General features: G+C 39.0%; 1 protein-coding gene across 7 annotated transcripts in view; it reads left to right on the forward strand.

The window, feature by feature from the left end:
* Positions 1-556: 556 nt before the first annotated feature.
* Positions 557-13,988, forward strand: part of PCLO (piccolo presynaptic cytomatrix protein) — a 310,585-nt gene continuing 297,153 nt past the window's right edge. For all 7 annotated transcript variants that reach the window (XR_014948100.1, XM_015879726.3, XM_015879813.3 and 4 more), the window contains exons 1-2: positions 557-1,069; positions 6,631-7,867. Coding sequence is in view for 6 of the 7 variants with exons in the window: in XM_015879726.3 (XP_015735212.2) it covers positions 840-1,069; positions 6,631-7,867 (1,467 nt within the window). In the remaining variant the exon portion in view is untranslated. The remainder of the gene's footprint in view (positions 1,070-6,630; positions 7,868-13,988) is intronic.

Raw genomic sequence — 13,988 nt, forward strand, 5'->3', positions numbered from 1 at the left:
CAGCAGCACTCCTTTGTGATGCAGAGTACTGGCTGTAAACAGGGCTGTAACACAACAGATATAGCCCACAGGGTAAAGGATTCTTTTTCCTGCAGTCATCATACCATGTTCAGCGTCCTATATCTAGTTTAGGGCTCAACAGCCCTGAAAAGGTGCCAGCACCTCAGAGCCAGTCATCATGAGGGTTCTCAAGTCTGGGCCTGGAGAAGCTGTGAAAGCTGTTTGGGTGTCTCCATTGAGAGAGACTCCATTGAGACACCCAAACAGGGCTGAAAGCAACAACTTCAGCAGCCTACTTTGGCTGGCCCTACTCTGGAAGGAGGCTTGCATGAATGTCCTCCAGCTGTAGCCTCACCTTCCCTTCTGCTTTGGTCGGGTTTAACTCCGCTGAGCTTGGTAACACATCCTTATTTGCAGAGAAGGGGCAGAGGCAGCACCTGCGGAGTCAGCATCTTCCCATGGCCGCACTTCGAACAGGTTGCTGTTAAGGGCGGCGGCGGCTTTAAAGGCCGCGGTGCGGGACAGGGCGGGGCGTGGAGTGCGTGCGGGGGGAGCCGCCCGGAGCATGCGCTGCGTGGGGCGGTGGAGTGCGGCGCGGTGCGCGGGTGGTGGCGCCGCTCCTCCCTGGCAGTAGGCAGCGAGCCCGGCCCCGCCGCGCCTCTTCCTCCTTCTCCTCCTTCTTGCTGGTGCTTCTGCTCCTACCGCTGCTGCTGCTGCTGCTGGTACCGCTGTCGCCGCGCGGGGCCGTGGTGGCGGCCGCGGAGCTTTGAGCACCAGCTGAAGAGCGTGGCCCTCCGCTCGCTTTGCTCCAGAGGGGAAAGCGGGGAGTCGCGGCGGCCATGGGCAACGAGGCGAGCTTGGAAGGAGGCGAAGGGCTCGAAGGGGCGGCGGCGGCCGGGGATGGCGGCGGCCCCGCGGCTCCTTCGCAGAGCCTGGTCCCAGCCGGCGTGGAGGCGGACCTGAGCCAGCTGAGCGAGGAAGAGAGGAGACAGATCGCCGCTGTCATGTCAAGGGCGCAGGAGCTGCCCAGAGGGAACCTCGCCGGCGCGGAGCCGCCTCCCATGCAAAGGCACGCACGGAAAATCGCTCGTCTCCTGCTCTTCCCTTCCCCCTTTCTCCGACTCCTCGCGGTGGGGCGCGGTGCGATCCGGGCCCGCAGCATCGGCTCCGCGTTGTGCTAGCGGAGGGAGGGAGGCAGCGAGAGAGGGAAGGGGCGGCTGCACGAGTGGATGGAGTCCACACTCCGCCGCTTTTCCCACTCTAATGGTTTCTAATAATATCTGCGGGTATCCGTTCCGGTGAGCTGCGCTCTCTCCCCTCCCGTCGCACCAGTCTATGACTGGGTAGGGGGGAGATCTGTGGACAGCGTTTGGGCTTTCTGTGTGTATGCGTGCCTCAAGGGGTCGGGATGCCCCACTGCTCAGGGAGCAGCCAGGGGAGCTCTCCTAATGGGCTTTGTAAGCATCTCTCTATGGGAAAGGGGGTTCTTTTTGAATCTGTCAAAGCTTTTGGGCATAATGCATTTGCTATCCATCACTTCTCCAGTTCTTAACCTCTGCATCTCTCATTTGGCTTCATTAAATAGTCATGGATTGAGGAGGTCTGTACCAGTCATTCTTTCCCCCCCTTTTTCCCCTCTGCTTTTCTTGATGGGAAAAGGAAGGCAGGAGAACAGGTTTAAATTGATTGCTGCAGAATTCGGTGATCTGGGTGCTGGTGGCTTTCCCTCATTAAGCACCTGTAAAAACTAGGTCTTTCTCTTCCCCTCTCCGTCCTTATCCCTGGGTAAATGAGCTGCCCGAGGTGCAACAAGCTCGGTCGGGTATCGGCGCCCGGTTCCGGCCTTCCCCGCCCAGTTCCCGCAGCTCGGTCCGTGCCGCTGTCCGTGGTCCTGAACTCGTTGTTTTCCCGTGCTCAGGGCCCGGCGTTTCTTCCTCGGTTTGGGGCTGGTTGGGCTGGTTGTCGAGGAGGGGGTTATGGAGCGAACCTCCTTTTTACTGTGCAAAACGGTTCTTGTGGAGTCTGTATAATATCAGGTTTATATAAATGAATTTTAGATAAGTCAGGTTAGTGGGATCATATTCATTATTTGGTAAATTACTGAAGTAATTGGGATTATACCTAAGATTAATATTTATAATTTATTTGGGAGTGTATTTCAGGGATTTGCCCAGCTTCTGTAGATGTTAGTGGGTGAAAAAATAAATCTTGCAGATCTGTTGAAACAGAGCTTAAATTTTTCTTCTGTATGCAGCTTATGTATAAAGACAAAGTTTTGTGGTTTCTGTTTGTTTAATTAATAGTAATCTTTTAAAATAAATATCCCCGGGGGACTATAGAATAGGCTGAGATGTGAATATTTCTGTGTTTGTAAATTTCAACTTTCCTATAAACACACTCAATCATATTGGAAACTCTTCTCCTCATATTAGCGTACCATACTTTCAGTCCCTTCTTAAAGCATACAATAATGTACAATTCTTTTTATTTAAAGTAAAGATAGTCTATGTTTGTGAAATAAAGCCTTTCTGTTTTTGTTTTTTGTTTTGGCAAAATTGCCATTTTAAGTCCTTAGGCAATGCAGTAACCTCTCATCTAGCTTCCCTTGGGGATTTGTAGTGATCCCCTATCATAGTATCTTTATACATGTTATAGTGTCTCCACTCTTATGGCTTTACTTGCTTGTCTTGCGTACTTGTCACCCCTCGAAGCCCAGACTTTTAACTCAAGTGTAGAATTAAACTATTATACTGTTGAGACTCAGATTCCTTGGCTACAAACTTTTTTATTTTTTTAAAATTTTTTTATTTATTTATTTTTTAAGTCTGCATGGAAAATACTTTGACAATGGCCTATGAGTGCTGTTGCCAAGTATTTTTTTTCTTTCTTTCTTTTTTTTTTTTTTTTCCTTCCCTCTAGTGTGGCTATGCCAATCCAAACATTAAGTGATTGAAGTGGTGATCAAAAGAGGAATGCTGATATATTAGATATTTAATTTATATAACCATGTATTTTGCCAGTGTCCCTAATAGGTTGTCTCTTCTGTTTTATTTATTTATTTTTATTTTTTTTTCATTTCTTCCATACCATCTTGTTAACTGGATTTTTTTAAAAGCTTAATACTAGATGTTATCCAGTTTACCTCAGATACTAATAGTTTTTTCTTTTTTTCTTTTTTGTTTTCATTTTATTCTGTTGATTTTAGGCACATTTTGTAATGCTTAGTATCTGTAGAAGCCATTCCATTCTATTGCCTATCTTCCAAAAAACCCTCTAGTTTAGGAAGTTTAGGTTGATTTTTTTATTTTTTTTTTATTTTTAAATTAATTTGTATGCTAGTTCTGTTTGTTCTACTTTCATTGAATGATCTTGTAACTGTGTCAGTGTCCACTTACTGAGGAATTGTTCCACATCATCTAAAAAGGAACAAATGATCAGACTGAATATATGAACTATCTAATGCAACTGTCTTTATTTTGGGTAGATCACTGTTTGTTTTAATTCATTAAGTTGCTCACACCGTACAGTAACAGTGAGTCAGATGCATTTTGAGAGAAAATTCTGAGAAGCCTTTATTGAATATCAGACTTCTAAAAACAGTTGTGATGTAATTTCCAACAGAAATTTGTATTTTTGTTAATGATATCACTTCTTATAGCTGATAAAAAATAAGGTCCCATGGCTATGCTTAAGTTGGTCTGTAGATATAGAGGAGTCTCACTGTCTTGCAGTTGTGTAGTAATTTTACTTTTCTTTAGAATTATTTATACTAGTGAGTGCTACTAGGACATGTCTTTTAAAATAGCTTATATGGTTATGGCATAAAGAACTGGACCAATAGCCTTTGCTTAAACTTCTGTTTATCTGTAAGATAAGCTTTGATTTGGCTATAGAACTCATGATACAGATGAGCTTTGTGAATCAAGGCCAAGTGAGGAGAAACAGCAATGATAATGAAGGAAGGAAGTCAGTGAGGGAGAATGAAATGATTTTGTTTGTTGGATTTGGACTAAACTTTCTTGTTTTTATGCATTGGGAGGTTTAAAAATAATAATAATTAAAAAAAAAAAAAAAGACTTCTGAAATATCTACTTCCTATCCCAATTATAATTGTCAGTGTATGTCTGTTATTGGTTGTAAAACAGTATTAGAAAATAAGGCTTCAATTACTAACTACCTAAAATTAAGAGATTAAATCCTGGCTCTTGACAGAGGTGTTGTTTCTCAGGAGGCTTGTCTTTTCAAGGCTTTTTCTTCCATTAGTTAAGCACACTCTGTTTCCATTGCTTAGAAATATTGCTATGAAGAGAAGCAAGACAAATCTGTTCTTGACAATACACCAACATCAGATTTTTTTATTTATTTAGTGGATTCATGGTTTGTAATCTCATTTTAAGTTCTGACATCTGAACAGGTGAAAGTTTATGGATCACATTATTTTGATAAAAATGAAAGCTAAATGAGAACTCCATGCCAGTTGGAACTGGCAGTTATTTATTCTTGTTAATGTCCTAGTCCAATTTTCATAAACAGTTATTAACTTCTTCCACTTTCACACTGTAAGGTTTGGCTGTGGTTCCATGTTTCCTGACCTGAATTTATTAAAACTGTTGATCAAGTACTGTTGATCCTTTTCCTATTTTTTTTTTTTCCCTGTCAGTTTCACATTGCTGACTGAAGCTTTTCAACAGTTCCAAATGTGAATTCTGGAAGTGTACCAGAGGAGCACCACTGGTATAACAGTTGAAATGATTTCACATAGCAAGTAGTACTTCTTCAGATAAGTCTAGAGTGCTTATCTAAATTGCAAGGAAAAAAAAAAAAAAAAAAAAAAGACCTGCCTGTCTTCCTTCTAATTAAACTTTACAGTTGTTTGATTTCTCTACATAGTAAAAATGCCAAATGTCTAGTGGAATTAAATTATCACTGGACTTCTGTGTATTATCCTCATCATAAATAATGAGCTAACAAATGTTTGCTAATGTCAGTGGAAACACACCTGCTCCATTTCTTGAGTTGCACACTGAGATTGTAAGCTTCTCAGATTTAAGGACAAGAATTTTTCAAGGAGTGGAAAGGAGTAAATGGAGGTACGGAAAGCTGGAAATACAATTCCATGTGCTAGTCTTTATTTAAATAAATAAATTAAAAAAAAAATCAGATAAAAGATTATGATAAAATCGCATGAGAGAATTAACAATTGCAAAAATGGCTCCCCTTAGCTTTGTTCATCTATTTTGCCATTACGAGGTATACAGTGAACACTCAAATATTAATCAGCAGTAAAAATAACTCAATTTCAATATTAGCAGTGTAAAATACAGTCTTCAGTGTATCCAGTATATATTATTCTGTAGTCTCCTGCTAAAACTCTTAACTAAAAAAAAATAAAAAAAAATTAAAAAATGACAATAATAAAAAAGTACTGCATAGTTTGCTCATAGAACGGAATAAAATTGTGGAATAAAAAGTGATTGTTTTGCTATGCATGCCCCAAAATAAATGTAATGTCTTGAAAAACAAGTTAAGTGGATATCTCAAAGTGAAAACTGAAAATTTTATAGTTGCAGCACCGCTGTGGTACTGAAAAGAACCCTGTATCTTCTTCCAGCAAAAGCACAGTGATAGCAGTGAATAGAATATTTTACTACGTCCGTTGACAACAGCACTTCATGAAGTATGATGTCCTCAAGCAGTAACTGAGTAGAGCAACAAATAGAACAACATGCTGCATGTAACAACATGATCTTGACTTTGGTTCCTATTTTCTTAGCTTTCTTTTATCCTTTATGAAAACAAAGCAAAGTGTAACTGTTAGAAAATGAGGAAAAATCTGTACGTAATTTTATTATTGATGGGCAATGTGAGTTTTTGGAGTGATACTGTGAGGACGCTCTTTGATAGCTCTATTTGAAAAAAAGAAAGCTTTGATATGTTCTCTGTGAACTGTCATCTGTTTCATCTGGTTGGAACATTCTGAGTAATGAGTAGGTGGTAGTGAAAATATTTCCCCACCAAAACTAGAAAAAAAGAACCCATATACTTCTGAATGCACCTGGGTTTTTAGGAGTTTTAATCCTTGCTGTATAGTAAAGTGTAAATATTTCAAAACTTTGTACAAATAGCCAGAATGTAAGTACATAAGCAGTTACTAATGTGTGGATTTTTATTTTTTTTTTGTGTGTGTGTGTGTATGTCTCTGCTTTGGTCGAATTCTCCACCATCTGTTTCCTTTGTTTGTCTTTGTCTCCCCATGTTTGTATCCCAAGGGCTAGAGTGGAAAGTTAGTAGTTCAGATTTAGGTAAAATAGAAGTTGTATCTCTGAATTCTTCATTGTACTGGAGAGAAAATTATCTGGTTAAACACAGTTGCAGTATGAGATTATTTTCTAACTCAGTCTGTGAATTAATATTTGCATGAGCCGTTATAGAAGGATAATTTTAATTTAAATACTTATATGCACTCTGTTATAAGCCTTGGAATTGCAGAAGCTTGAGCACCTGAGAATCTTCACGTTGTTACCTAGGCATTTCTAGGGGCACAGATACAGATTATTTTAACTTTTATTATTATTATTATTTCCCCTAATAGCTGGCATTGTTTTAATTTATTGCATTTCCTTTCTGCAGACATTCTGATCTTGATACAACCCAGCGTCCAAGACAACCAGGTAAGCCTCCAGATCCAGGACCAGGTTTAAGTAAAAGCAGAACAGTAGATGCATTGAAGACAGAACAACGGGCACCTGGACGGAGTCCCTCTTCAATAAGTCTAAGGGAATCAAAGTCCAGGACTGATTTTAAAGAAGATCAGAAGCCAAGTATGATGCCCAGTTTTCTCTCAGAAGCCAATCCATTGAGTGCAGTCACTTCAGTTGTGAATAAATTCAATCCTTTTGATTTGATATCAGATTCAGATGCAGCCCATGAAGAAGCTGGTAGGAAACAAAAGGTTACCCAGAAAGAGCAGGGGAAACCTGAGGAGCAGAAGGGTCTTGCGAAACATCCATCTCAACAACAGTCTCCAAAGCTAGTTCAACAACAAGGACCTGCCAAACCTACCCCTCAGCAAATTGAGTCTTCCAAACCAGTGCCTCAGCAGCAGCAACCTGGGGAACCAAAGCAAGTTCAGAAGCCAGGCCCTAGTCACCTAGGAGACTCTAAGGTTGAACAAGCAAAACAAGCACCCCAGCCACGAGGACCACAAAAATCTCAGCTCCAGCAGCCAGAGCCAACAAAGCCTGGTCAGCAACAAACTTCTGCAAAAGCTTCAGCGGGCCCAGTAAAGCCATTGCCACATCAACCAGATAGTGCTAAAACATCCCAGGCACCACCTCCCACAAAACCATCATCACAACAGTCAGGACCTGTTAAACAACCATCTCAACAGCTGGCAAAGCAAGGAGGTCCTGTAAAGCCATCTGCCCAGCAAGCAGGGCCTCCTAAACAGCAACCTGGATCTGAAAAGCCAACTGCACAGCAGACAGGACCTGCAAAACAACCACCACAACCTGGAGCAGGAAAACCACCACTGCAGCAACAAGGGCCTGTAAAACAAGGACCACCACAGGCAGGGCCTACAAAACCATCTTCTCAGACTTCAGGTGCCACAAAGTCCTTAGCAGAAAAACCGGGACTTACAAAGCCACCAGGCCAGCAACAAGGACCTGAAAAGCCTTTGCAGCAAAAGCAAGCCAGCACAGCCCAACCTGTGGAATCCACCCCAAAGAAAACCTTTTGTCCTCTTTGCACTACCACTGAGCTGCTGCTGCACACACCAGAAAAGGCCAATTACAATACATGCACACAGTGTCATACTGTAGTCTGCAGTCTGTGTGGGTTTAATCCTAACCCTCATATAACAGAGGTGAGTAACTTTTAAACTGATGTTCGTTACCAGAGCACAAAATTAAGTTTACCTTCATTATGCTAAAAATCAGATTTGTTACAGTGTATTATAATGACCATTTAAGGCCTTAATGAGTTCAGAGAAATAGTCATACTATTTAGGAAAATGCCTACAAGTAAAAGGGAATCACAGAACAAAGGGGTTGTAAGGAATCTCAAGAGATCATCTATCCTACCCCTCCATTAAATCAGGTACCCTACAATAGGTCACATAGGTGTGCATCCAGATGGGTCCTGAATATCTCCATAGAAGGAGACTCCACAACCTCTCTGGGCAACCTGTTCCAGTGTTCTGTCACCCTTACCGTAAAAAGATGAAAAAGAATGTAATGGTATAATGTAAAGGAAGGTAACGGTTCACTGTTTGTACAGTCTTTAGAAATATGGTCTTTTTTCTTCATATTAAAAAAAAAATAAAATGGGGGGAACACCGCAGTGAATTCTTTAAAATTTTGCTTGAATTTAAGTAATCCTTCTCTTTGTTTAAAATCAGACAATAATCATGTGCTAACACATTTATACATACGTAAGTACTAAAAAGCTACATAAAATACATAAATAACTAAATAATTGAATATGAAAATGGCTGTGTTCATAGATCCTCTGTGGGTTTCAAAAAAGGACTTGGGGTGGATTTGGTTTGTAACTGCATTGGTGTTCATTAGATGAAAGCCTGAGTCATGAGTTTTGACTCTGTGATACTCAGATTATTTCATTCTTGTGCAATGCTAAGGGATCTCTGTGGATTATTTCTAACTTTGATTACCATTCTAGCTGAAGTTAAATAACATAGAAATGGTGTAGAAACTAATAATAGTACTTTAAATGAACTCACCTTGGCCCAATATATTTGTGCTAGTTTGATTTATCTCTCCATACAAAAATAAGGATTTGATGTGCACAGGAATAAGGCTTCAGATGAAGGTTTGATATCTTCTTATTTCTCAAACATCTGCCTATACATCCTAATACTCTCATTTTTATTTCGTGATACAGATTTTTTTCTGTTTGCTTTGTTTTTCCTTAACAACAGTTTTATCAGTTTATAGAAATTGACCTGATGGTAAAAATTAACTAATGATAAAGCAGCCAGACAGGGGTGCTTGGGGAGTTTGGTTTTTGCCTTCTGTTCAGCTAAACGAATACTAAAACAGATGGTAATAGGAAGAAGAGTTAAAATTGTTGTTAAAATTGTCAAACCTAAAAGATTCAGATAGCACACTGAATTGTTTAGCAGTGTATTCTCTTGTTAGAATTTAGTGAAATTCAGAATTGAGATTGCATATCTACCAGACTGGGAAAGAGATGACTTGAACAGCCCAGTGCAGAAATGTCAGAGCAACTGCAAACAAGCCTGGAGATTGTATTTGGCCTAATATCCTATATCTAATGGATATGATATAGGGCAGGAAAAAAAGCATATTATTTAAAACCTGAAACTCTACTGACCAGCATGTAATTCTGAAGAGAGTGGGGGAAAAAAAGATTTATTGATCATGTTATGAACAAGTAATGTTATCACTTCTGTAAGAAAGCAATGGTTTTTAGACCAAAATTTCTTAGATTTATTTGTGGATGCTGATCTTTATTTCCTTAGTCATTTCCTGGGGTCTTTCATAGCTCTGAGCTCAGTTTCATTTAGGAACTTCAGATGTTCTGTGGGAATGATTGACAAATTTGGCACGTTTAATTGAAGTGGATTTTAAGAAAGAGAGAGTGTTTACGTAAGAAGATCTCAGAGTAAAATCTGTGAAGCTACTAGTTTTTGAAGTGGATACTCTGTGTGTGAAATTCAGGGCTTTCAAACAATAAATACAGCTGCATTTAAGACTAACTGATTACATACATATGTAAAAGCAAATTTGCATTTCATATTACACATTGAAATAAACACAGGGTATGCATTTATTTCATGAGGAAAGCATTTCAGTAAATGGAGGTATTGGACATCTAGTTTATTCAGCTATTAGTTCTAATCTCCAAACTCCCACTCAGACTTTTCTCATTTGCTCAGCTTTGCACCACCAGCTGTCTTGGTGAAACTTCCTTGTGGGTGTCCTGCTTCTATCTGCAGTGAAGTGCAATGAAAATCACATCTGACTGCATTATTGAACAGTTGGAGTGAAGTAATAGGACCTGTTCTGGCAGATAAGAAAATTTGAATCTCTTCATCTGCAAAGGTTCCTACTTGAGATATTCACAAATGTTTCTCCTTTGAATATTTAGAGTTATTAAAAAAAGTTTGTAGTTAGTCCTTCATAATAATTCACACGTTTCTTCCTGTCTAGCACAAAATCCATGATTTTTTTTCTTAGCTGTCAATTCTCTTGACTATGATGACTTTTCTTTTGGTTACTCTGAATCCTTCTGAAAGGTTATTGAACAAAATTCTCCCTTACCCACACAGTTACTGACTTTATCTTCACCTCATTACATTTTGACTTACCCTGGTATCCTTTTTGCCAAGTTTCATGATTCTGTAATCCTGTGTTCTTGCCCTTTCTCTGCTATTTCTAGCCTCTATTTTTATCGTTTTTGTTTATCTGTCTTAAAACAATGCTTCCAGAGCAGAGGTGGGGAAAGTAAAAGGCATTTCTAGAGAGAAGGATTGATATTACATCTGTTCTGATGTTTTCCTCTATAAAGCTGCTTGAACTACTTCCTTAAATTCCTTGACATCTTATAAGTTTCTTACAGGATAATTTTGTCTTCACAGCTAGCAGAGTGGATTCATTCTCTGTAGTAAATCTTTTGAAGTTTCTATATTCAGTATTTCTAGCTGATTCTGGAAGGAATGTAGTGGGGAAATATTTGCGTGCATTGACAAAGCATTGTGGATGGTGCTGGGTTGGTGTTTGTTTTTTTTTTTTAATTCATGTTTTTCATTGTCTATATAAGATGCAGTAGTACATACACTTGGTCTCTTTTTACTCGCTAGACAGAACTCTGAGCAGAGAGAGATACTTTCCTGCCACAAGGTCAGATTCTTTGAACTGTTTTTTCTGAACCATCTGACATTGCTGTCCCCCTAGGGAAGGGGAATAGGCTGTATCTTGGTTTTGCACAGCGGTTCAGAGAGAAAATATACCATGCATAATATGTTCAGTAACATGTGTCTTACTAATCTGTCTAGGTATTTGTACTTCACTCATCACCATGGCACATGAGTGCCTAGCAACAGTTGCATAAAGTACTGGGGAAAAATTATATAAGCAGGTTTATTGATTGGTACTCTGTGCCTTTTTTCTTTTACATACATCAGGAACTTGTGGCAGCTGTGTTAATTTTATTACATGATGATGATATTTTTTTATTAAAAAAATAAAATAAAAATCCTGGAATGTTTTCCTAAAAACATTCCAATCTGCCATTAGCTTCAAAAGCCAGCACTAACTTGAAAAGGATTCAGTAGTGTAGATGATCTGAATTAAGAGTGGGCTTTCTGAAATGAGCAGGGGTATCTGAGAGACTATCTGTTCTGATAAATATTTATCTGTTTTCTGACGAAGCTAGGCAAAAAAGCACAAACTGTTGTAGATAAACCTAAGTGAACAGTGCATATTTTTCATGACTGAGGTAAAATCTGTGAACTAGTAAGAACCATAGAATACCCCACAATGGAATGGACTCATAAGGATCTTTGAGTCCAACTCCTGGCTCCACCCAGAACCACCCAAATTTCTAAACCATATGACTGAGAGTGTTGTCCAAATGCTTCTTGAACTCTGTCAGCGTGGGTACATGCCCACTGCCCTAGGGTGCGTGTTCCATTGGTGTTATCACCCTAGCTGATGGCTTCTAGTAAACTCCCACAGTGATTTTAAACTTATTTGTTTGTCCCTTCATCCTTACCCACAGGATGAACAGTGTCATCTCTAAATGCAATCTCTGTACATACAAGCATGTCCCTCACTGCCTTGTCTGCACTGCCTGATTTCAGATCACATAGAATGTTTTCTGGACTTGCACCCTCTCTGTCTCCCCATTCCTTCTTCCCCCATTTCAACCTGAAGTATAAAAACATTTTGTTTGTTTCTTGAGTGGAGAAGTGGTGGTAGGAAATTTCCCTATTGGTTGCTCCAGGTACTACACCGTTATTTTTTCCTTTTTTCTTTCTGAAGACAATTTTTTATGTGCAATCTATTTGCATCCATTGGTGACTGCATCCATTTGGTTCAGATGTTCACAATTATTTTTAGTATCTGTTTTTATTAATGTTCTACATTTCCAAGTATCCTAAATAGTAGCCAATGCTTTGATATTAAGTATGCTCAGGAACTAAAGAGAATTTAAGCAGAAGGGCATTCATTTTCCTCACTCATTATTAACTTTTACAGGAAAATGAATATGTAATAATTTAAAGCACTACTTAAGGAAGATGTCTGTTATTCCTGTGGTGAATTCAAATGAATTTTGCTTATGCTTGTAATAGAGATAATATTAATGACTGTGTTGAATCTTTGTGGATAACATGATTTTGAAGGAAGTTATTGATTTAATTCACATATTCCATGCAGTTCAGTCTAGGCACTGCTGTGCTACTGTAGGGTGTATGAACCAGAATGCAACATGGTCTGGAAATGAGATATAAACAGAAAGGGATCTGCTGTCACTGTGAATAGTAGCGTGCCACAAAGTATAAGGTTGTGTTTGTTTGTTTTTGTATAAATAAAACAAAATGGAAAAGAGGAAAGAACTTGAGTCTAACCATCAACTGTTACAGTTAAGAGGTATAAAGAATGAGTTAAACTCAGTGCCCTTTTTCAAATAAAAAACAATCTCAAATTATTAATTTAGGTATTTACTCCTAGCTATTGCAAAGTAAAGCTAGAGATATTCTGTAGAAAAGGATGGAGTTTGGTCTGGATTCACACTGATCAGAGGGTAGATTCAGACAAGCCTTGTTTAGTTAGTGGTCTTTTAAAGATTATAAATATTTGGAGAACATTTGAGTGAAATACTTGTGTTGCTTCAAAGAGTCCTGGGTTAATACTAATGCTGCAAAGTATTCCCAATTATGGGGATGAAATGAAGTTGGTATCATTCTTTTGTTTCTGTCTCTAATAGAGAATACTGTGTGTGGAATACTCTTGAGCATTCTCCCACATAATTTCTCTTTGACAATACTGCTTACATTGCTGTTTTGTATTTATGATTAGGTGTGTTAATGGTGTTGATGCCATGGTTGTTTTTTGTTGTTATTTTAGGAAAGGATTGGAACGTGGGAAGAAGCACACTGCTACAAATATTTTATCCATGTTTTTTCAGCTTGACAGTGTTCCACATTATATTGCAGTGTTTCCTTGCTAGCCCAGATAACTGTCCTGTCCAGTTTTTAACACAAGTAAATAATAAATTAATCTGCATAGCTAAAGATGTCAACTGCAATGAGCCATCTGCACCAGGATTACTGTTGCTCAGCAACTGTAATTTACTACTATGTTAGGCCATGTGATGTGAGGATGCTGTTTGCTGGGTAATCACTGGGCAGGAAGCATAGCCCAACCCTGCTCCCAGCAGACAAAGTAATCCCTGCTCAGATCCCAGACGTATTCCCTCAGATCACTCTGTGCAGCATAGATGAACTTTGTTAACCATCTCTTTGCTGCACTCCTGAACTGCAGTTCTATTCTTTGCTTATCATTTATGTATTTCTAGTATACAGAATCTAGATGCAGTTAAAGAAAGCAATCACCGTTTATTGCAGTGATGAGTGATGCAGTGCCTGAGCTGTATTAAAAATTCTTTTGCCTTGTTTGATGTGTCAGGTAGCTTAAACACATGCTAGGATGTAAAAACTCACTTTCAGAGAAATACTGCTCTTTTTAACTACAGAAAGAAAAAAAAAAGAAAAAAAAAAAGAAAAAAAAGAAAAAAAAAAGTCTGAAGGATTATGTTGGATATTTTATGGTTCTAACTATACAGGCCATAGAATAATAGTTCCCCAAACACCCATACTTCATATGCAAACTATAGCTTTTTGTGTTAGTAATTTAAGCCGGATGTCAGAGTATGATAGGATTGGGATAACTGCATAACACAATTTATCTACATTTCAGTAGTTTTAAAACAACTTTGAG

The sequence above is a fragment of the Coturnix japonica genome, chromosome 1 (genome assembly GCF_054131305.1).
Source record: "Coturnix japonica strain WE chromosome 1, WE-NBRP24, whole genome shotgun sequence".
Lineage (NCBI taxonomy): Eukaryota > Metazoa > Chordata > Aves > Galliformes > Phasianidae > Coturnix > Coturnix japonica.